Source organism: Crocodylus siamensis, chromosome 4 (genome assembly GCF_052110815.1).
Source record: "Crocodylus siamensis isolate JL-2025a chromosome 4, ASM5211081v1, whole genome shotgun sequence".
Taxonomy (NCBI): Eukaryota; Metazoa; Chordata; order Crocodylia; family Crocodylidae; genus Crocodylus; species Crocodylus siamensis.
In genome coordinates, this window is record NC_143398.1 from 214,330,207 (window position 1) to 214,355,659 (window position 25,453).

General features: G+C 42.3%; 1 protein-coding gene across 7 annotated transcripts in view; it reads right to left on the bottom strand.

Annotated features, from left to right (window-relative positions):
- Positions 1-25,453, bottom strand: part of TANC1 (tetratricopeptide repeat, ankyrin repeat and coiled-coil containing 1) — a 201,972-nt gene that overhangs the window by 64,036 nt on the left and 112,483 nt on the right. For 6 of the 7 annotated variants that reach the window (XM_090045663.1, XM_090045661.1, XM_090045660.1 and 3 more), the window contains 3 exons: positions 22,930-23,060; positions 21,815-22,004; positions 1,956-2,246 (listed from right to left, as the gene is read on the bottom strand). In XM_090045663.1, coding sequence (XP_089901789.1) covers positions 1,956-2,246; positions 21,815-22,004; positions 22,930-23,060 — 612 coding nt within the window. The remainder of the gene's footprint in view (positions 1-1,955; positions 2,247-21,814; positions 22,005-22,929; positions 23,061-25,453) is intronic. The other variant, XM_090045662.1, reaches the window with a different exon arrangement.

A 25,453-nucleotide genomic window follows, 5' to 3' on the forward strand; every position in this document is an offset into this window, starting at 1 on the left:
CAGTACAAAGTAATCGCTAGTTAAGATTTCATGAAAGTGAGAAGGTAGCACACAAGTAGCCAGTAACTCTACAAATGCCAATAATAAAGATACCTGGGGTCCTGATTCAGCAAGCTGCTATGGCAAAGAACAGAATAATGTAGAATAATCCATCTGCATGAAGCCATTTTACCAAGCTTAGATCTCTGAGAGCAAAATATTAGCACATGAAACCATAAGAAAGGCAAAATGTTCCCAAATATATCCTTGCAGTATTTTTAGTTTTATAATTATGTATAATAGTAGAAAAGTTGTGAAATTTCTTTAGGAGTCTTTGCCTCTGCTTAATCTAAGAGGTTCGATTCACTGAACAAAATGAAGCTAATAGCAAGCACAGCAGAAAACTGGAAAACTCCATTCTGAAGTCTTAGTAGTCTCCTCCCTTCCCCCCACAGACTTTGGTAAAAAGACCCAACACTGTACAAGAGGTAGCTGAAACACAATCCTGCACTTACACCGTTTCAAAATTAGCATTCAAATTATTTTCGAGGTATTTTAAAGCCTCCATCAGATTACACATACCAAGACCAGTTTTGGTGGATTTCAATTAACAAATTTTACAACCATACAACTAAAATCACTCAGTCAAATTTTAAATAAACAAATTATAATCAACATCAATCCTAACTATTACTGGTGAACCTTGAGTTCTTGACAATGTTTGCTATGTTATGTACTGGAATATTTTTCTGTTGCAGTTCCAATTTACTGCAGTTTGTTGGACATCCTTTCTGGACTAATGCCATTATGCTTCCTTTGAAAATGAAATGGAGAACGTGTCCCAGTGTTTTCCCAGCAGACTTATTTGGGGCCTCAGATTTAAAAACAAAACACAAAGCTCTTATCACAGACTAGCTCTGTAAACTATGTAGCAATGAAGTTAACCCCAGTTACCATTCTCAGATCTTAAAGCTCTTTTAGTACTGCTAACTATTGCTATAGGAAATCCCAGCTCTAAGGGTTTACAGGATTCAGTCCTTATTCACCACCACAAATATTAACTTAGGGAATTAAGGTCAGAACATTTCAAGTTTAAACTTGAACTTAGACCCACAGTAACAGTCAGCCATTTTCATTTAAGGTCTGAAACAGAAGCTCCCACTCTTACTGTAAAATGATGACAATATTCTGCCTCAAGTCAAGAATATTTTTTCCTTCTCTCCATAAAATCATTAACCAATGCCAAAATACAGTTGTTTTTAGAGGGGTCCTGCTCTCTACATTTCCTGGATTTTTTTAATATACTTTCCATTTTTGTGTTTTTAAACTGAAAATCGACTGTTGTAGATGTAGTACTTGCAATTCTGGAAGCTTCATATCATCTTAAGTTATCAATAAGGTTGCATGAGAAAAAAAAATACAGCACAGCACCCGGAATTCAATGGACTCTAGTGCTGATGATCACAACAACAACAACAAAGATTCTAGCTCATTTTTTCAGAGCTGTTTTAACTGTACACTGTTAACAAAAATAGTAACAAAACTATTACGATTACTGATGTAAGCACATACACAGTGAATGAACAGGTTGGCTGAATTAGGAGAAATCTGTACACTAGTGCTTTAAGATTGAAAATATTACCTTAAATCTATCTTGAACAAAGCCAATTAAAATGGTAATGAATACATTTACAGAACCAGCAAAATTGTGCCAACAAAGAAACCAAAGAATTTAAGAAAAAACACATTTCTAAAATTGGTACCATCTACTTTAAACATTTAAAGACCAAGTTCAGACTTGACAGGAACATAAAATACACCCTCACATTCCAGTATTGACAGCTTTTATTAAATAAACTAATAGGTTAACATAATTGGAGTTTCCTATGGGGCACATCTTGGCACCTCATGCTGGTTATGTCATTGTACTGTTATGTTACTAAAAAATCCCTCTTCCTCTGTCAGTACTTCCTTACCTGCAACAGAATTGGGACGAGGCATTACTAACGAGCTAGAACTCTGTGTATAGGGAACTGGACCATCAGCGCTAGGCACTTCCGCTTTGGGCAAACTCTCAGCAGCTCCAGCTGCCTCCTCTTCTGCAACTGGTGAACAATTATCTGTCCTTCGATCATGAATAATTCCTTGATGCACACCAGTTCTGAGACTTCCATCTTTACTCCACTCCAAACTGGATCCACTGCGGTCATCATTTTCAGATGAACTTGTTATAGTTGCTGAAAAAATAATAAAATCCTGAATATGCTCTAGAAGAGAAAGAACCACCGTGACACCTCAGCATTAGCACATTATATTTTTACTACATGAATGACTTTCAAGCCCATAATGATATCATCCAAATAATTTTTCACAATGTATTTTGTTAAATTAGAAAAATGCTTCTAATCAAAGGAAATAAACTGTGTAATCTGCGCTTACAATCCCTCTGCTGGCAAAAAGGTCTGATAAAGTAGATAATGAAAAAGCAGTTCAGAAGAACCCTGGAGCTCCTAGAAATCCATGTAATTTGTTAGGAGATAATTGTACTCTTTTTTTTTTTTTTTTTTTAATTGAGGGGACAATTTGCCCTTCAAAGCACAAATCTCAATTTTTTTGAATATTTAAATTTCCAAGAGGAAAGAAAAAATATATATATATATATTTTACGATTAAGGACAGTGCTTCTGTGCATAAGAAATCTAATGAAAAGGACTACATGAAAAAGAAAACATCTCTAATATTATATATATATATATATATATATTTTTTTTTTTTAACAAAGAAGGAGAACACAGCCCTGATATATGCAGGTCATAGCTCTACTGAAGTCAACAGAACTACACTGACTGTCTCCTCAAAATCCTTCATGTTATTTAGGCTACGTTTAGCGTCAGATTCTGACCACTTTAGTAGCAAGACAAACTGCTTAAAACAATCCCATTACTGCACAGACTGCAATAATTCGACCGACTGGCATTTCAATGCAAAATATTGAGAAAAACAAAAATAATCAATATCAAATTAGGGTTCTTTTCTTTTGCTTAGCCAATTTAAAGTGAAGGTGAACGGGGAACATTCCCACCCCCAAATCCCTCAGAGCTTGGTTGCCAGTTTAGGTCTTTCTCCAATAAAGCACCTAAGCAAGTAATTCTCAACCAGGGAGCTGGGGTATCCTGGGGTTCTGCCAGATTTTTTGAAAGTTGCTGTGAGGAAGTAAGTAGATTAATCAGGGTCAGGCTTGTCCCTGCATGGATGATCCCCGACCCCTACTACTCAGCTCTCCCCACCCCCATTCCTCCCCCCCATAAGTAGATAAGCAATGTAATATATAAACTACATTTTGAAATGGAGTGCCACTCAAATCACAAAAGTAAAGGGGGGGGTGCCTCAAATCAAAAAAGGTTGAGAAGTACTGACCTAGTACTTCCAACACATGAATAAATGTAAATGCTTTAACAAGGAGATGATTTATTTTTGGTTGTTTTATTAGAATTTTAAATCTTTAATATTTTTCTTAAGAATACAGCAAGGAGTCACCGTTTTAAAAGGGATTCCTACTTTGTTCTTGCTGTCCCTGACACCCCAACCTCCAAATCCCAACAATAAATCTCATCAGGATATGAAATATCTTCCAGTACTTTTTTTTGAGTTTACACATTAATAGTGGGAATTGAAAGTGTCAGTGCAGGAGATGAGGAAGAATTAAAAATATCAATCAGGGGAAATCATGGCTCTGAAAGGATCCAAAGTAAGAAAGGAAAAATAAGAACTAAGGTAGCAGAGCTGGGAAAAAGAACTTTTTTGTGCATGAAAAGAGAAGGGGAATAGAACAGAAGACAAGGTGCATGAATACTTCCTAAATCCCTCCAACTCTAAAACTGAGGATTTTCCCATTTCCATATTGATTCCAAATATACTTCATTGCCACAATATACACCACTAAAGATTAGACTGTGAAAATGCAATCCTAAATCCCCAGTGTACCACTTAATGTTTGCTTTGCCATAGCTAGTCACATACCTTAGAATTCTTACATATACATGTAACATCACAGAGTAATCATAAAATAAATGACTTTTATTTTGCAAACCACTTAGGGAAAGAGTTGGGCAGAGAAGGGGGAATTGTTTGAATCAGGAATGCTCAATCCCCACCCTGTGGGCCAGATCCAGCTAGCAGAGCTATGTCATTTGAGCTGCAGTGTGCTTCATGGGTCCAAAAATTTGGCAGCAGTGGCAGCGTTAATTGCTGATCCACTGCTGCCAAATTTTTGGACCCATGGGGAGTCTGGCAGACAGGATAGTATTATACTGCGAGCTACATCAGGTGCATTGGGCAGGCTAGGGTGAGGCAGGATCAAGGCACCTAGAGACTGATCTGAGCCATAACTGAGGATTTGGCCCATGGACTGGCCCTGTACAGTCCTTATCCTGCCCATGGGGCCAAAATGTTGAGCACCACTGCTTTGAATAATCTGGTACTCTTAAGTAGGTTGACATACAACTTCCAAGCCTGAGTTGACAGAAAGCTTCCACTGCTATTAGGAAGGCAGGGTAGAGATGTAACTTATAGACTAGCTGGATCAGAGATTTATAAACTGACTTCAGACTACTCCTCTTTACTGTTAAAAAGTTACAAAATAAGTGGCAACAACAAAAAGCAAACAAGCAAATATATATCCCAACAAGAATGTAGCCTGTTTTCAGGCACAGAAAAGAAAGAAACTAATACTTTTTTTTTTTTTTTTTTAAATGTACTCACATACCAACCTTTAAAGTTTGGAAAATATCTTTCCACAGCACGAGGGAAGCCTAATTTTATAACAAATCAACAGATTACAACCCTGCTCTCGGGCAAACGTACAATAGCAAACTGCACCACCCAGTTCCTTTGCTAATCAGTTTTTGTCCTGTAAACAATCGTCTTGAAAAAGCTACTGCGCTATGAAAAAGGCAGCTGCTGTTTATGTCTGTTAGGAAGGCACAATGAAGGCTCTGACTTTATTTACCTGCGAATTATGGAATGATTTCCCAATAATCCCTTTTAAAAGTTATTCATAAAGACTTTTTGAGGATATGTAAATGAAATGCCGGTGGTTGTCATATATTTTAATTTTAAAATATTTCAATATGTTACTGTATCAAGGCAGAGTAAATCAAGGATCAACTATAATGTGGGTTTTTAAAAAAACAACAAAAGCAATGAAAAAAGGAAAGCAATTTTTTAATACGTTATAGAATTTTTTGGCCTCCTACTATAACACTGCATTGTGATTCTATTAGATGTCACAAAATGAGGTGGGTCAAAGAGAGAGGTATGGGAATGCAGGACTGAGCAAGCTGCCACTCAGACTGTTATTGGTTGGGAACAAAGAGTGACTGGAGCTCCCAGGGCTACTGGGCGATACTCAGGAGCTGCCACTGTCTCCAGCCAAACCCAGCACCCCACACAGCTGCTCCCTGAAACCCTAGCTGGTGTGGGACTGGAGCGGCTCTGGGGCCCTGCATCAACCAGGGACAGTGGCAGTGGTATAGGATAGGTTTCCTCTTCCTGGCCAGCAGGGCATGCGCAGCAGGAAGCAAGTGCAGGATGAGGAGACCCAACCTGCTGGTGATGTTCCCAGACAAGGCTGGTATTCTGCATACCCAGCTCATAGCTGAAGCACAGCAGGAGTGGCTTTAGGGCTCCCCCATGCCCAAGTTAGTCAGGGACAGTGGCAGCAGCAGGCTACTCCCCCCTCTCTCTGCTTGGTCTCCAGCTACAGAGAGAGATTGAACAGGTTGCCAGGCTCAGATGGAGACAGTGCAACTGACTGAAGGAGACTGCAACCAGTATTTTTCCCTGCTGTAATGGTAAAAAGCCAAAAGAACGGCCTGTATTATACTGACACGTGGAACCAGTGCCCAGCATGCTCCTACTGTTCTCTGTAGTACTGTAACTGTGTCTTTCAGATGAGGTAGTAAACTCAGTTTCTCAGCATTTGTCATTGAAGATCTCATAGAGAAGGTAGGACTTGCTAGCATCTGACACAGAAGGCAGTTGCCAACAACAGCTCATGCCTCTATGAACCAGTTAGGCTGCTTGCAAACGTTAATTTTTTTCTTTTAAATGGCGCTTTACTTTAAACTCAGTGCATTCCCACACTGAGCCTTGAGCATGCCCAGAAAAGGCAGAGCCTTAACTGGACCTGGCTCACCTGGTGTCTGTATAGATCATATGCTTTAGTGGGGCTTTTTGGCGCTTTTAATAGCTGATTAAATCAGCTTTGGCTAAAAGCACCAAAAAGCCCCAATTGAAGCACCCAATCTATACAGATGCTGCAAACCTGGGTTAAAGCAACATGCTGCTCCTTCTGGTAAACTGCAATTCTGTTTTTTTCCATGTCTGCAAGCAGCTTTAGTCTCCAAGGTGCCACCTAGCCCAGCCTCATGCTTGACTCTAGATGAATGTGACTAACCACCTCTGTAAAGAACCCTCAGGCAATTTCCATGTTTAGTAATTGTATTCCATCTTTCCTATTCCCCCTGTATTTTAGCAGCTGAAGATGTTAAACTTTGTGGTGGGCAAGGGGATGGATGAGAGCGACGCAGTGATGCTATTCACCCCTGGGTTCCAGAGCTGCTCCATTTCAACTGACAAGCCCCACATGTTGCAATTTAAATCGTTTGCCGGTTGCCTGATAGATAGTCCTGTCTTAAACTACTGGGTAGCATTGCTATGCTGTGTATGTTTTTCTCTTGCCTCATCAATATGTTAGGGCTTAGCTTCTTAGTTAATATTTGGTAAAGCATTAATATATCCTTGAATAAAAGGGACTACTGAAACAAAATGTTATTGTGTATTTTATTGTATGAACTCCACCCCCAACCCCCACATTTCATAATATTTAAGTCTACACAAGGCACTACATTGCCATAGCAAAGTACTACAGCAACCTAGCTTCAGCAGGCACAAACCATGACACTGCAGTTACGTTACTGTAGCAATGCACTCCCTCACTCCCTTGCTGTGGTAATGTAGCAGCTAAAACTGGCGCACTGCCGGCATGGTGCAGTACGAACTGTTACTCCCAAAAGGAAGTACTAAATCATGGGGCAGTAACAACAGCGCCATAGGAGCATGTGTAGACGCACCCAGGGTGAAGTTACACATTACATTTGGACTATACTAAACCTATGGGATATTAACCAGTGTTAAAGTTAGAGTGTGCTATGAACAGTCGCACATTAAAATACTGTTTCTTGGGTGCACAGCTCCGACCTGCCACCAAAGATCTGGGGAGCAGGGGTGCAACTAAAAGCCGGGATGTTTAAAATATACATCTCTGTTCTAGGGAAAGAGGGAGAAGGGGCTGGGAATGGTTCATCCTGGGATCCTGGAGGATTGCAAATTGCTCGCTTTATCTCTGTGAAGCAGACTGAAGTTACCCTAATAAAAGGTAGGTAATATGGAAGATAGTTAACCCTGGCCTGAAATGGTACAACTTTGAGTCAACTGGTGATGGCAAACATTCAATATTTTAGATAGAAGTTTTTTTTTAACTTATTAACAACTGAAACAATTGTTTGATATATAATCCAGAAATTAAATACTAATCTTGAAAAAGAATAGGCCTAGAATATAAATCAAGTAACTAAAAAAAAAAATAATAATCACGCAGCCATAATTCCTTCATTTAAAAAAAGTTGGAAAGTTTTTATAGCAGAAACAGGAACAAAACTGAAATGCCATTATAAATGTTGCAGGTACCAGCTTAAGACTAAGTACTCACAGTATTAGGCACTTTTATCTTTAACCAGTTTCTCAGACGGAAAGTGTTCCCCTACAGCTACCAGTCTACCTAAAGAAATAAACACTAAGAGGAGCCTACAAAAATGGATTATTAGAAAAATAAAGACAAAAGGTAGAAAGAAGACTGTACTGTTAGCCCAAAACAACTGTCTGAATTTGGGGTCCTATAAAGCCTTAGATTTTCATACTCTTTGAGATGTACATGCTCCAAGACGTTTTGTATTAGGGTACCCAAGTCAGTGAATAGCTTTGAGAGGATGAGCATAGCCTGCTATTTATGCTAACTTCTAGAGGTGCACTAATACATAGGTCTGATATTGAATCAGAACCAATATAAAGAAAACAGAATGCATTGGAAATTGGTCTGATGTGGCTGACAATTTGGCTGATAAATGCCCAAGCATGTGCATAGCCTCAGCGCATCATGCAGGCAGCAAGGAGTGCAGCCCAGCAGCTAGGAGAGCTGCATGCTGCTGCTAAGTCTGGTGTGGTGGAAGGGGAGGAGGGAAGAAAGGGGCGTGAGGGGGAGCAAATCAAGGTCCCTGCAGTGAGGGAGGGACTGGGGCTAGGGTAGATGCTGCCCATCCATTGTGGGGCAGGCACAGGACAGAGCTGTGACTTGTCTGGGGGACATGGGGGGGGCAGCTCCCACCACTGTGTGCACCCCAGGAGGGCAAGGGGAAAGGTGGGCGTGTGCCCCCAGAATCTGTGTGGGGCATGGTGCAGTGGGCTGCCACTGGCCCTCCCAGTGCTGTCACCACCTGCCCAAGCACACCCTGGCCCAACCTCTCCCCTCACCCAGAAGAGCCCAATGCAGCTCCTGGCCCCAGCCTGCAGCTGCAGCCTGCCCTCCCCATGCAGATCCAAGGGGCACACCCCTCCACTCCCTGCTCCCTCCCAGGGTACATGCAGCGGTGGGAAGCAACCCTCCCCACCAACCCTCCTGAATGAGACATGGCTCCATCTGCTGCCCTGCCCTAGCCCCAGCCCTACTCCTCTATCACTGTAGGGTCCTTTATCTGCCCTCCACACAACTCTTCCACTACAGACTTGCCAACTGGATGCAGTTCTTCAAGATGCCAGGCTGTGCATCAGAAATCAGATCAGTATCGGCCAACATGCCTTGCTAAAAATCGGCTATCGGTATCAGCACCCAAAATCTCTATCAGTGCATCCCAACTAACTTCTGTAACTTTATGTACTTAATCCTTGAGAGGTTCTGCATAGTCTGTGTTGTAGTAATACATTGCCCGCATCAACAATAAGAACAAATACTTACACGTGGTATGCAACAAGAGCTACTATTCAGGTGAGCTGGATTTATTCAAAACATTCGGAAAAATTCATAGTTTTCATAGACATTTGGGCTGGAACGGACCCCAGAGGATCATCAAGTCCAGCCCCCTGCCCCAGGAGCAGGAAGTCAGCAGGGATCATAGGAACCCAGCAAGATAAGCATACAATTAGTGTCTTGAAGGTGTTCAAAGTGGATGCTTGAAATGCCTCTGGCGGCAGTCTATTCCAAACCTTGGGGGCACAGACAGTGAAGAAGCTCTTTCTTATGTCCAGCCTGAATCGGTCACAGTGGAGTTTGTGACCGTTCAATCTTGTCACCCCTTGTGGGGCTCTGGTGAACAGACGTTCCCCCAGATCCTGATGAGTACCCCGATATACTTATAGGTGGCCATCAGATCACCCCCGAGCCTGTGGTTTTCCAGGCTGAATAGCCCCATGGCTCTCAGCCTCCCATCATAAGGTCTGTTTTCCTGACCTCTGATCATGCGTGCGACTCTCCGCTACACCCTCTCAAGCTTCTCCACATCCTTCTTGAATTGCGGAGCCCAAAACTGCACACAGAACTCCAGCTGTGGCCTCACCAAGGCCAAATACACTGAGAGAATGACATCCCAAGATCTTCCTGAGAAGCATCTATGGATGTAGGCCAGCGTTTTGCTCACTTTACTAGCTGCAGCATCACACTGAAGGCTCATGTTGATCTCGTGGTCAACCATGACCCCCAAGTTCCTTTCATCCGTCATGATGACCAGAGTAGCACTACCGAGCCTATAAGGATGCTGCAGGTTTTTCCTCCCAAGGTGGAGAACCTTGCATTTTTTGGTGTTGAATACCATCAGGTTCTCGTCCGCCCATTTCACAAGTCTATCCAGATCTGTCTGGACCACCCTCCTATCCTCAGGTGTGGATGCTTAACCTCAGAGTTTGGTATCGCTGGCGAACTTGGCCAGTCCGCCTCTGACACCAATGTCCACATCATTGATGAAGATGTTAAAGAGTATAGGCTCTAAGACAGAGCCTTGTGGGACTCCACTGGTCACAACGCACCAAGACGATTGGCTCCCATCAACCACCACCCTCTGAGTCCTAAGCCAGCTTCCCAGCCAGTAGATCATGGTGACGTCAAAGCCACACTTAGCCAGTTTAGCCAAGAGGCGTTCATGAGATACCAGATCAAAAGTTTTTTCAAAGTTGAGGTATACAACATCAATTTCTTCCCCCTTGTCCAGGTGATACGTCACCTGGTCATAAAAGGAAAGGAAATGAGGTTGGTCAAGCAAGACCTACCCGCAACAAACCCATGCTGGGTATCCTTCAGGATATTGCCTTCAGCTAGTCTGTTAAGGACGGCCTTCTTGATAATCTTTTCCAAGACCTTCCCCAGGATAGAGGTCAGGCAGATGGGCCTGTAGTTTGCCGGATCTACTTTCCTCCCTTTCTTGAAGATAGGCACGACATTAGCATTCTTCCAATCCTCGGGCACTTCACCAGAACACCAAGAGCTCTCAAAGATCCGTGCCAGAGGCTGAGCTATGATGCTCACCAGCTCCCCGAGTACCCTTGGGTGTAACCCATCAGGGCTGGCTGACTTGAAGGTATCCAGCCTGTCAAGGTGTTCCTTCATGAGGTCAGCTTCAATGGCGGGCAAGGATTCTCCCTCATTTGGGCCTCCCTGACCCATAGTGGGCAGGGCTGTCCCATGGAACTGGTGAAAAACTGACGCAAAGTACCCATTTAGCAAGTTCGCTTTTTCCTGGGCGTCAGTTGTCAGTTGCCCCATCTGGTTTAGCAGTGGTCCAATGTTGCCCTTGCTTTTCCTCTGGCTCCTCACATATCTAAAAAAGGACTTTTTATTGTCCTTTTTGTAGCTAGCTGGAGTTCCATTGCAGCCTTGGTTTTCCTGATTTGCTCTCTGCAAGTCCAAAGTAAAGCAGAGTATTCCTCCTTGGTGGCAATTCCAGTCCTCCATCCTTTGTAGGTCTTCCTTTTAAGATGTAGGAGGTCCACCAGTTCCCTGGAGAGCCAAGGGGGCTGCTGTGCCCTTTTGCTGCCTTTCCTCCGAAACGGAATGGACTTTCCTTGCGCATCCAGGATTGTGCCCTTGAGGAGCAACCACTCATCCTGAACTCCCTTCTCCATTGGGTTGTGGCATTTTAGGGCCTCTCTGACAAGTCTCCTTAGCTTGTCAAAGTCAGCTTTCCTGAAGTCAAGAACTTCTGTATTACTGACTGACGTGCCAGCTTTTTGGCAGATGGTGAAGGTGATCAGCTCATGGTCACTGTCCCCCAGCTTCCCTCTGATCATTAGGTAGCTGATTAAGTTGCCCCCAGTTGCCAGTATGAGGCAGAGCAGCACTTTCTCTCTTGCCGGCCCGTAGACTTCCTGTGTCAGATAGAGGTCATCCACGCACAAGAGTAAGCTTTGCGACCACTCAGATTTGGCTGAGCACTCCTCCCATGAGATGTCTGGGTAGTTAAAGTCTCTCATGACAACCATACACTAGGAGCGTGCGGCCTCAGCCAATTCCCTGGTGAACTCCTGGTCAAGGTCTTGACTCTGGGTAGGGAGTCTGTAGTAGACCCCCACCATAGTATCCCCTGTGCTGTGTTCCTCATAGATTTTAACCCAGAGGGTCTCAAGTCGTCCACCACAGGTGCCAATGTCAGCTTGCAGGGACGCATAGCTTTCCTTGACATAGAGAGCTACGCCCCCACCCCTTTTATCCACTCAATCCCTTCTGTATAGCCGTCTATACCCATGGGTAGAGTCCCACCAGGTCTCCGTTATCCCAATGACATCATAGTTATTTGCATTTAGCAGGAGAACAAGTTCCTCCTGTTTATTCCCCAGGGTCCTGGCATTTATGTACAGACACGCAAGTGTCCCCTTAGGGGCCCTTGCCTTGCCTACATTCTGTTCTAGGGCTGGGGCTCGGGTACGGTCCCTTATGTGCCTTGGCCTGCTGGCTTTGCGAGGGCCACTCAGTGGGCCAGCAGTGGCAGTAGTCCCCCCATCCCCCGGTGGGCTTAGTTTAAAGCCCAGTGGAGCAGGTCAGGCAGTCTAGCTGAGAAAAGCCTCCTCCCCAACGGAGAGAGGTGAAGGCCATCCTTTCCCAACAGCTCACTGCCTCTCTCTCCAAAGAGTGGACTGTAGTCATGGAAGCCAAAGCCTTCCCAATGACACCAGTGCTGGAGTCTTTGGTTGACTACCTGGATCTTCTTCCCCCTCCTCAGCCCATAGCCCGAGATTGGGAGGATCGAAGAAAACACCAACCAATATTCTAACTAGGAAATGTAAAGCAGACAAGGGAAGTTCTCTACCTTTAAAAACCCAAAACACTCCCAGAAAGGTACCAAGGGCTTGATTATACAAGGTACTGAGCACTCCCCAGAAATGCTAAGCTCTCCTACTTCTCACTTACTGCAACAGGTGTTCAGTGTTTCAAGATATTTAGAATCCTCATGCTACATGAATGCTTTCTGTTCTAACCGAAATGTCACATTTAAAGGGATGCAAGGGCTGCATGTTTAAAATTAGGAACTTTTGTTTTGAAAAATACCAACATTTTGATATAGTAATTACAAACCATAAAAGAAAAAGCTTTTTGGGTATTAGATTAATCTCATCACATGGCTTTGACTGTACTTCTGTATGAAAGAATTATTGCATTTTGATGCTTGTGTCTACAGAAGTTGGATGTTTCTGAAATGATACAGACAGAGATTCCCCTCAGATTTAAGTAAAGCCAGAGAAGAGTTTCCGTATTGAGAGAGTTGCAAGTCCCCAGGAAAGCTTACATTTTGGCTGGCAGCCCAAGCTTTTCTCCTATTTAGCGTACTGCTGAAGATGAAAACCTGCCTCCTCCATTATTTCAAGCTCAATGGAAGCAAAGACAAATTCAACTACAGCAGTAAAGCATTAGATGACTAAAGGAAACCTGAGCCAACAGAAGAAGGAATAAGAAAAAGGGAGAGAGCAAACTTTCCCATCAAAGGGTCTGCTGGCCCAGAATAACCTAGTGGGAATGGAAATACAATGGAAGCCTACTTAAGTATCATGAAGAACAAGCTATATTCATGGATGGCTGAATTCTGCTGTAAACGTTACAAAAGATGTACTTGCTAAACTCAATTCAAAATGCACATATAATACTATTAACAAATTTGAATGCACAACTATACACATTTATATACAAAACACAAAATATGGGTCATTTACAGAAGGGAGGGTGCCCTCCATCTCCTTTCTTGGCAATACCACACACCACACAGAATGACAGGGTCCAGAAGGAATCAAAGTGATTAAGAATTTTTTGGTTTGCCAAGTTAAAAGTAATTCCCGCTCTTATCCTCATGCATCTAAAGGACAGATTCAGACCATCCAACTCATAATGGTCTCCAAGCAGATTTCCAAAGAATGCACGAGTCTGCCATGAATTACAGAAAGCAATATGTGGAATGCAGACATATATTTTAAATCATTCATTTAGCTCGGTAGACCATCATTAATATCAACAACTCATTTCATGAAGGTACCAGAAAACACACTACACCTCCTTCACTATATACAGCATCACTATATCCAGAGCCCCCTACCTATTATTTGTTCCAGTTTCCTTCTATCTTTTGTCCTCCAACTGGACTTTTCTGTTTCCTCCTCCCAGTTCTACTTAAGTTCTTCTTTTCTGCTGCTTTGGACTTGAACCCCCCTTCCCCCCCCCACCATTTATTTAACAAGCAACCTCCCTCATTATTCAAGAACTCTCTCAATTTGTTGCTACTGCAAGGCTGTACAATAAACATCGTCTTGCCCTTGCTTATATCAAGAATTCAGTTTTTCCCCTTAAAGAAATAACTGGTCCAGAGATGTATGAGGTTTTGTAGGATACAGCCTACTTTACCAGTACCTGAAAGTGTCACACTGTCCTACTTTCTGCTTAACTTTAGATTAACTCCGTGCTCTCTTAAGGAAACAAAGAGTCTCATTCAGGGATGGGCTGGGTGAAGGTGGAGAACAAATGGAGTTCCATATCGTTATTCTGAAAGGAGATGAGGGACCCTTTCCCTGGCACTCCAACTACAGTAGGGCATGATGGACTCCAAAAGAAGCAGATCTAGAATAAAAAGTGGATGTGGGGACAGCAGCCAGTGCTGCAGGGTGGGGTGTCTGCACCCCCTGGCTCCCAGCCTCTTCTCCCTTCCCTCCGCTCTTCCCCATCATCTCCCAGGAGCAGCAGATGGGGACTTTGTTCTGAAGAAGGTAAGTATTTCCCTCTCTCCCTGCCCCCTTTCCTCCCATTTCCTCCTCAGCCTCCTGTTGCTGTTGGTATCTCAGGTGTCCATGAAGTCCCAGGGGTGAAGGGAGCTCCTGTCCTACTCCAGCTGGGCTGCACAGGGGCTGGGCTCAGCCTGTGAAAGTGGCAGTGGGTGATTTAGAAGTGAGTACACACAAAATTGTACTAGATCTCAACACCACATACAGAAATACTGCAATACTAAAATAATATTTTCAATAGGGAAAGGACCACCTTTCTCCAGTACATAACGGTAGTCACCACAACAAAGAAAAAGATCAGTTATGTATGCAACTGTACTTCAGTACATTTTGAAAGAATAAATTATAGTGGAGTCAATAAAGCAATCCATAATACCTCTAAAATTGTTCTTAGGAAGCGTTCTCAACATCACCTTGAGGCGTGTTCCCAAGTCTGCTCAAGAGGAAAGAACCAAGGTGGGTGAAAAGCTGGCTCACGGAATGCACCCAGACAGTGGTGGTGGATGAGTCAGTTTCCTCCTGGAGGGACGTGGGCAGTGGCATCCCCAAAGGCCCTGTTCTTAAACCAGTGCTGTTTAATATCTTCATCAGTGATTAGGATGAAGATGTTGAAAGCACCTTGTCCAAATTTGCAGACAACACTAAACTATGGGGTACAGTTAACACACTAGAGGGCAGGAAGCAAATTCAGGAAGATCTGGATAGACTGGGGAAGTGGGCAGATCAGAATAGGATGCAATTTAACAAGGATAAATGCAAGATGCTCCACTTGGGGAGAAAGAATCTTCAACACAGCCAAAGACTGGGGGGGTACCACTCTGAGCACTACAACAGAGGAAAGAGATCTCGGAGTCCTGGCTGATGCAAAAATTAACATGAGCCACCACTGTGATGAGGCAATAAGCAAGGCTAACTGCACTCTTTCTTGCATCAGCAGGTGCATCATGAGTGTCGGGGAAAACCGAAGGATCGGGCCCCAAGGTCACGGTGGGCCGGGGTGGCAATTAGATACGGACAGGTGGGATTAGCGGCGTAGAGTCTGGAGTTAGGGACTCGGAGCGGATTGAGAAAGAACAGGTGAATTTATTTGACTTACGCTTCAGGCGTAGGCAGAAAGGTCTTCAGTTACAGTTTGGAACACAAACAAACAATTAACAACAAAGGGGTCTGTTGGCCCACGAGGTTCAGTCCGAAGACCTAGTCCCAGGGCTGGTCAACAGCTCATAAATGGGGATCACAAACAACAAAATGAACTGTAACACGGTGATGATGAACCGTGTGACGCCAGTCCACAGCAATGGACAAATCGGGTGGTCGTATGAGAAAGCCGAGGTCAGGAGCCAGAAGATGAAGCAGCGGAGACGTTAGTTGGAGGGATGAGCAGAGTCGTAGTTGGTGAGGAAAGCCGAGGTCGATGATCCAGAACCGGGTTAAACAAAGTCCAGAGGGTGATCCGAAACCGTAAGCCGTTAATCAGTTCAAAAGGTAAGTCAGGAGCCAGATGATCGTAGTCAAAAACCGCAATGCAACGAGTAATACGATGAACTAAGCCACGGAGCCAAAGGAGGAGATCAATAGGCCTTGAAGCCTGACTCAGAGAACAGTCCCTGCAGCAGCAGCCTCTGTCTCTGGTCCACGCGATCTCCCCCCACACACCAACACACCACACACACTACTACCCCGAGGGAGGGGCTCACAGAACTTTTATATCAATTTGGTAGCCAATCAACGTGCTCTCTGCAGAGAAATTTCTAGTCCGATTACCTCATGTCAGGTTCTGACTGAGCATGCTCTCAGTCAGGAGCTGACACAATCTGAGCATGCGTCTGTGGGGAAAGTAGGTCAGCAATGATTGACAGCTCCGCAGGTCACCCAGGGGGCAAGGACTGGGTGAGCCTTGGAAATTTCCACTCACAGCTTCAAACCGCGCATGTCAGTTTAACCTCTTCTGTACTGGCAGCACATACTCAAAAATTTCCATGACAATGAGCAGGTCTAGGAAGGTGATAATTCCCCTCTATGCGGTATTGGTGGAGTACTGCATCCAGTTTTGGGAGCCGCACTTCAAAAGGGATGTGGATAACCTTGAGAGGGACCAGAGGAGGGCTACTCATATGACTGAGGGCCTGTAGGTAAGACCCCATGAAGACAGACCGAGGGACCCGAATCTCTTCAGCTTCCACAAAAGAAGGCTGAGAGGGGATTTTGTAGCTGTCTACAAACTCACCGGGGGGGCCACCAGGGAATAGGGGGCACTCTGTTTACCAGGGCACCCCTTGGGGTTACCAGAAATAATGGCCACAAACTGAACGAGAATAGATTTAGTTTGGAAATAAGGAAGAAATTCTTTACAGTGAGGGTTGCCAAAAATATGGAATGGGCTTCCAAGGGAGGTGGTGCTTTCCCCTACCTAGGAGGTGTTCAAGAAGAGACTGAATAGGCATCTGGCTGGGGTTACTTAACCCCAGCACTCTTTCCTACCTTGAGCAGGGGGTCGGACCTGATGATCTGCCAAGGCCCCTTCCAACCCTAGAAATCTATGAAATCTATGAAACCACTTTAATAAAAATCAGTTAGCAGTGGGAGTGGCTCTTTTTAAAACTGAAAAAATATGCCAAAGAATATAGGTGCATGACCTGAAGAAAGGAAACAATTTTAGCACAATGAAATCTGATTTTCTAAAATTGGGGATTTCTGTTATATCTAGAAAAAAGCCGAAGTGTTCATTCCAGCACAAAAGTCACGACAGTTTTGCCCACGAACAGGGCTAAGTTCTGCCTACAGATGCACATCCCTCCCTTTAATGTAAATAGAAATTGCGTCACTGTATCAAAAATGGCACCCTGCCTTAGGAAATTAGCAAAATCTATTTTCAAACTTAGCAGCATATATTTAAAAACAAAACAAACAAAAACAAAGGTATCGCTAAAATGCAGAGCATTCAATAAACACATTACTTTGAAAACAATAGTTGCATGAGAATTCCAAGCCAAAATAATTAACCTTTAAAAAAAACTACATATACTTACTTACCACTATCTTATAGATGATATGAACATTCTAGACTTTTGCAAGAGGTACAGGCAGGAGAACCCAAGGCCTAGTCTACACACACACACACAATTATACTGGTGTAGCTAGTTCAGTCTGGATGTGATTTTTTTTTAAGCAAAAAAAAGTTATAGCAGTAAAAGCTCCAATGTAGACAAAGGCATGCATGTATCTTGTATGTGTAAAGATTGTTTCATTTTCCAAACTAAGACCTGAGCTGTATTTGAAATGTTGCTGACAACTATATAGCTAAAAATCATACCCTGGCCAACATACTAAGACTGGTGAAAAAGTCCTTTTACAAATTGATCTTATTTCACTCATGGATCCAATTTAAGTTATCGCTGGGTAAAGTACAGATTTTCCTGATATTACTTCACTTGTATATTTATACAAACAAACCCATTTAAGTATATGTCACACTCCTGGTACAGTATAAGTACTTTATGGAAAGGAATATATAATGGGTTACTTCTGCATTTGGGCTAAGTACAGACAATCAAAAATCCCAAGGCTAAATCAATTCAATCTTCGCAGGTTAGTCGGAGCTGCATATATTGAACTGATAAGCAAGTGAACAGACATTCACTTTTGATTCTGGAAATGCAGCCACATGCCTGGAGAGCCCCAGGCCAGAAGCCAGGGGGTGCTGGAGCATGCCTCCCTGTTCATCTGGAGCAGACAGTTTGGGCCAAGACTAGCCTGTCCACCCTGACATGGGGGTGGGGGGATTTCAGGAGAGGTGCAAAGCAGTCTGGGATGCTGGGGGACTGAATTTACTTGAATCTGGAGGGGATCTGGGACAGAAGTTCAATAAACTGATTTAACCTAAATCAGATAAATCTGATACTACATCCATCCAGGTCTATCTTAAACCAGTTTTGGCCATTTTGAAAGCAGTTTACATGCTGTAACTCTTCTTGTGTTACAGATCTGAACTGGGTTTCCAATCACTTATATCAGTTTATGTGCAATTTCTGCCCTAGCCCTGATGGCACAGGAGGCTTCTTTTAGTTCTATAATCCTATGCTCTTTTATACCATCCTAACAATATACACAGTATTTTTTATACTACACCAACGTGGTTCAAGCAGCAAGACCTAAGTGCAGAAAACTCCCGAGTTATATCTTTAGCTCTGCCAGTGACTTGATGCAGAACTTCAAGCAAATGACAACTGTTCTTTGATTTGGTTCAAGAGTTAAGAAAAGAGATGTAGTACTTATCTGTTAGAGTTAAAAAGGATAATTCTAAGACAAAGTTTCAGCTAACAACAATCTCTATCAACTATTAGTTTTCAGTCATGAAAGGAGTTCACAAAAATAATTTTCTGAAGGTAAAATACAAGATCCCCCAAATGCTTCTGGTAAGAAAGATTTAAGTCACAATAGAGCTTCCTCCTATCAGCTGCAGATAGTGGGTTTTGAGGATCTGTGAATCCTGCCTTATTTCAAAACTGAACTGAAATCTCTGACCTGGAATGTATTATCAAGATGGGAAATAGGAACAAGGATGAACAAGTCAGAAAAAAAATACAAAGCGTAACAGATTTCTTTTCCTTCTCATGGCTTAGGGAAGAGTATTTAGAAAAAAACTGTCTTTCACGATATGCATGTCAGTGCACATATGACATAACAAAGGGCAGTTTTCTCATTATCGAAAAGACGCAGTCTTGGGGAGAAAATACCTGATTTTGAGATAACTCTCACTAAGATATAGTAATTATGAATAGAGGTCCACCAACAGAGATTTTCTGAGCCAATACCGATGGCTGATTTTTTAAGGAGCCACACTGGCCGATACCAATCTGATTCTGATATGCAGCCCAGAAGCTTGGAGACCAGTGTTGGGCTGGTAATTCTGGTGTGGGGAAAAAGGTCAGGGTAGGGAAGGGGCACAGGGGAGGAGGACAGATTGAGGCTCCCATAATGAAGGAAGGACTGGGTCTGGGACAGGCACCGCAAAGCCAGGGCATGGAATGGAGCCACGGCTCGTCTGGGGAACACGGGGGGGGCTCCCATCACTACGTGTGCCCCTGGAGGGCATGGGTCCCTGGATCTGCATGCATGGTGGGCGAGCTGGGGCCTGGGCTGCACTTGGAGGGCAGTGGCAGTACTGGAAGGGGGACTATTGGATGGGGGCTGTAGCCACCCCAAAATTTGCTGTAGTCTCCCTGTAGCTCCCTCCCAGCACCACTGCTTCCTGCCTCAAGCGCAGCCCTGGCCTATCACCCTTGCTGGGAAGAGCGCGGTATCACCCCAGCCCGCAGCTGCAGCCCAGCCCACCCATCCCCACCCCACATGCAGATCCAGGGGCACATGTCCCCCATAACCTCCCAGTGTATGCGCAGCAGCAGGAGCTGCCTACCTGGATAAGCCGCTCAAGGCTCCATCCCATTTCCCACCCTGGCTGTGGAGCACCTGGCCCTGCCCCACTTCTTCTCTCACCGTGGGGGCCTCGATCTGCCCCCCTTCCCCCACAACAGATTTACCAGCCAGATGCTGGTCTCCAAGCTGCCAAGCTGCGCTCCTGGCTGCATGCATGATGCAGTTGTGCACATGCAGGGGGCATTTATCAGCTACATGAGGCAAAAACAGTGATGTCCGATACAGTCAATTTTCCCTATAATGGTGATGATCTGATATGGGACCAATTATTGGTGCACCTCTAATTATGACATGACTGCTACTTTTTATTCCTCTCTTTTGACATGACATACTAAAATAATATAAGGTTAAAATGAAGATTGGAATGTGTAATGAAGGGACATTACCACCATTACTTTCTGGATCCAGAAATCAAAGCAGAAATCAGTATGTTGAATTCATATTGGTATAAAGAAGAAATACAATGACCTAATTTATTTTCATCAGCAAAAGATGTAGCCATTTCTATTATGCTGCATGTCATTGATTTTCTGACTACATCCAGATCCTGAGCAACTCAGATCATTTTGTTAGAACCTGGTGAAATTTTGGAGTCACATCCTCCTTGCAGCTGATCTAAATTTAGCCAATTGTGTTAATTATACTCTTCCACACAAACACATATGAAAGGAAAACTTCAGTCAAATATAAAATATTTTGATCTCTAAATATAAAAAGGGATAAATTACCAAAACTGACAAATAGGAATCTGCTAGCTTGACAACTGACTGGTTTTAAGTATAACTGAAAGGTCACTTTTCTAATTAGGCACTGCATTTGAGAAAGCTGAATATTTTTTATTTGCTTTGCTTCTGCTGGAAACTTAACAGTTGGGATGGAAGTTTATAATTTGAAAAAGTGGGTTAATTAGTTAATGAGCTGACAGTTGATTTACCTACTAACTGACAAGGAACAAATACGTCTTAAAACAACTTTGAAGCTGTCTATCAATTCATATCCATCTAATAGAAAACGTGATCATTCTGTTTTATGCTAGGCCCCTGCTGGGAAATAAGACAGCACCACGCAGTGAAAAAAGTCACCAGCCAATTCTCTAAAGAGAGGTACTAAATTCACAACAAGGATTTCTGAAGACTGCTTTCACTATTTCTTAACTGTCAAGCAACTGTGTTCAGTGCTGTAAAAGACGCAAGAAGGAAACTAAGTTATTTCAGGGCAATAGACAAAAGTAGGGAAAATACTATAAAATAAGTAGCTTAGAGTTTCAATTTTTCATTTAATATTTATTAAAAAAATATTTAGCAAAGGTAAGTAAGGTAATCCTTGACTTTTATTAAGATGGTGGCTTTAACTCCAGAAATATTCCTTCCATGCTGTGAATAGCTGTGGAGTCTCTGCAATCCCTTCTACTCACAGCACTCCATTTGATGGAGGATCACCATTCAGATATCACTATCACCTTGTTTTAACTCTTGCTTCCACACCATTTACCTTCTTAGTTTTTAAATAGCATAATCTGGGCTGGACTCATGAAACATAGAGTGCTACTTCCTGGCAACAGCACTACTAAATATTTCTTTCAGATGGAAACTCAGATTTGTTTCAAGCTCCTATGAGCATGACCATGGCCAAATACTGATGTAAAGAAGCACATACCAAGAGGAGGACAAACAAAGAAAAGGATAAAGTTAGAAATAGACACTGGCATGTTAAAAAACAGAAAGAACTGGAGAGAAAGTGGATGAAATAATTAATGAAAAAAATCAAATCTTAACTGCCACTAGAAGTATGAAAAGGAATGAGAGAGAAGATGCCTATTTAACAGTAACATAGCTATTGGAAACAAGGAGTACTTTTTGAAATTTCTCAATCAAAGTTCTCAGAACTAGAGTCAAACTACTAAGTAGAATTGGACATGAATACATTAGGAGCTACTCAAGGCTTGTGGTCTCTTCCTTGTCTATATATTGACAGTGAGCAGCAAACTGACAGAAGGTATCAATTACATCACTGCATTACTAAGAATGAAGATGCTTACCTATAATTCCACTGTCCTTGCTTTCCAATGTGGAGCTAGGGCTGCTAATGGTCCCACAGGGACTACTTTTGTTAGCTGCTGTTTTGCCAATACAGCTATTCAGAGTTGAGCAGGGACTATCAGTGCTAGGTGATGTAGTGCTGCTTGTTAGTGTAGAGCAGGGACTGACTCCTTGACTGGCTACTGTGCACTGCAACATGAATGAAACACACAGTTACTGCACAGCAGACAGCACATTTTTGAAAATTAGAACCAATGAGGAGAAATATAAGACAACAAAAATGGACGATCCTTTCTCTGAGCAAACATTCAATGCTTAATTTTTATCTTTAATAATATTAGAGGGTTAGTGACATGTTTTCAAATACTCTTTCAAAAGTAATTTTTGACAAAATAAAGGAGAAATACATTATTCAAGGAAACAGTTGCTGTGAGGCAAGTATCCTTTCTTTTAGTCATTCTGCTAAAAATAAATGCTTTATTCACTCTCTCTCTCTCTCTAGCACTCTGGATGCTCTAAGATTTATGAGGTCTGGGATAAGTGTAAAGAGATTGGTTGCTACTGTGCCATCTCACATGACACTCTCATACAAAGACTGGACATCAGCCTCTCATTCCTCTCGCAATCTCAAACACATACTTCACTAAGCAGACTGAACAGGGGATTTCACAAGGGAAAAACCTCATATCCCTCATGTCCTGTTTTAACCCTATTCACATTCTCCTCTCACAAAACATGAGGGTGGGAGTAAAAAACATTCCCGCCCCAAATGCACTGAAAGCCACGTTAAAGAACAGAAGCTATTCAAACCAAGAGTAAGCTGCAGCTTTTACTTCCAAAAATTGATGGTCTGAATCAATTCTTTTGAAAAAAATGCTTGTTGCCCTGGATCCTTGTGGGAAGAAGCTGCAAAGATCATTTCACACATAAAGATTCCACATACATTTTTAACTGCTTTGATTCAGCTACAAGCTCCATGATATGGATTTCTATTAATAAAGTTGGTGTTTCACTATATATTGATCAACTGCAATTAACATGTAGGAGAAAAGAAAAATGGTTCTTATCTCAGATGTAGGCTGAGCATTAACTATGTTCTCTTCTGTTACCATACCATGGTTTCATTTTTTTCTTCTAGAGTTATATGTGCAGATGCTGGGATCCCTTCTCCCAGTAAAAATCCCAATCTTGTCATCAATTCCTGTGCTGCAGGTGAACAGTTTGATTCTTTATCAGGCTTTGCTTCTGTACAAAAATAAAAGATTGAACTTTGATGAAAAATTACAGTGTTATACTTGGAAACTTGCTAGAGGTAAAGAAAAAAATGCAGTCAAATTTCAACATGGACTCTTCTGTCAGCAAGGCTTTGTTTAACAGACTGTAATAGATGTAATAATGTCATTTACCCTTTTTTTAATCCATTAAGGTTTAAAATGTAGATTAGGTTTGGATTAATTTGCATTTTTGCTCAATAGGTAAAAATATGTCGAGTAAATTAACCCCAACCAGTTGATAACATCTTAGAGGACAATTTTTGTCTACACTGACCACTGATTTATTCAGCACTATTAAGGCACTATGAAAATCAATGGTGTTTTCATTTAATACAGACATGTATATAATAGATGGTAAATCATACTACATTGGAAATACCCAGAAGACCTTTAAGTTATAAAAGCAGAAGTTAAGACAGCAAAACCATGTCATGTTAACTGCAAGACAACAATTAACAACAGTAGTACCCTGTATTCAGTGCTTTGTTGTTGCATTTGGAATTTGCAGCAGAATCCCTCCATTTAGCACCTGAACATACAAATGAGCTCCTATGAGGTACAACAAGAGCAGGGATTCACAGTGCATAAGCTGGCTCTGGGCTAACTACCTGCATACATGCTCTCACCACACAGCTAAACCATGGTAGCTTAGTTCTCTTTCACTGGGGCCAAAGCAGCCATGGGTAAGCTTTTATTTACCACATGACACAAGAATATGCACAGTCTAGCTGACATGCTGCCATTCATGCCCCGCTTTACCTTGTAATAGCTTGCTCTGTGTCTTCAAATTTCTAACCCTCCTTGTTGCAAACAAAAACACTCAAAACTGACAGTTTTGTCTTCCTGAATTTGAAAGCAGACTGGCAAGACCTGATGGGAAATGCCTTTTCATTACCACCCATTGTTAATTCCTAAATCTAAAAATGAGAATTTAAAATGTCAATATTTTAATTTTTTTCCTACTCATTGCTACCCCACTATCCCATTTGCTTATTCTTAAACCATCCACCATATCTTCTCAAGTGCCAGCAGACCTACTAACAACCAACTATCAGTTTAGACAACATCGGGTGTCATTTTCCAAACTAAAATCTGTGATGTGTACCCTCTCTAGTGAAAAATAAAAATCAATTTAATTATGAATTGCATGAATTACTGCATCTGATCATCTACAAAGATTGTTAGTGGAAGGTAACCTGCTCAGGTTCAGATCAGGGGCTTTAGGTAGGGATGGCAAGCACACAGCAGTGAAGACTTGTTTTTCTCTGCCTTCACAACTGAAGCAGCAAAGAACTACTGGCTAAACTGTTTCGATTATGTACAGTCTACTTGCTCTGGATTGTGTGCAACCTGAATGTCAGCAGTTCCATACTCTGATATCTTTTGTCATTCCTTGGAGAGAAAACCAGGGGCTAAGCCACCTCCGATTTGATCAGTCTTGAAAAAGTGTCAGAACAAGATCATGCAAACACCCAGCCTCACTTAGCTGAACGTTTCTTACATGGGCCCAGGGGGAACTTGCTTTGCTTGAATGTATCATTTGTTCAAACTTACAAATGGAAAAATGAATGAAGAAAGAATAGGTGACTTGCACACATCAATAAAATATGCTTTCCTAGTTAGTGATATACAGGAGGGAGGAGCTGAATCTACTTCTGATGGAAGTATTTAGGGGCTTTTATAAGGAAAGTACTTAAAATTCATGTTGGTGCATCAGATGGTTAAAAAAACCTTCTCGTAATATGTAGGCCAACTTACATTTATAGTGTCTGACTATCAAATGAATGTTTGTTTGATAAGATGCCTTGATTTTTTAAAAATTTTTAAATCCAAAATGTATTATTTTTAATTTGAATTTAAATAAATTCTATTGCTCTCCTTCAAGAAGAAACTGCTGAACTGTGTTGCCATGTATGCATAAATTAAGCAATGCATACAAGATGAGACCAGAGATTAAAAATAAACCATCCATCTCTGTGGCACTGCACCCCATCTTCTAGAAGGCAGAAGAAACTGAGGATTTGGCAGATTCACTTCACCATTTTTCCTCCCTGGTTTCACTTGGCCAACTGAACCTCAATACATTCTTTGAGGGCTATACTCTAAGTGCAGTATGGACATAGCTGATATTCAGTGACATTTACAAAGGAACAATGTAAAGCCAATTTTAATTCCTAGTTCCATGTTTGATGTGGTGGTCAAAGTAACCATTTTATGTACAACTCATGCTTGCCCAATAGAAAATACTTAACAAAATTTAACTTTGCTTGTTTGAGCTGAATTGTCTGGCCCCTCAACAGAAGTACATTAGCAGCCTAACATCCTTCAATGATTAAACTCCCAAATGATTCCTGCTCAATATCT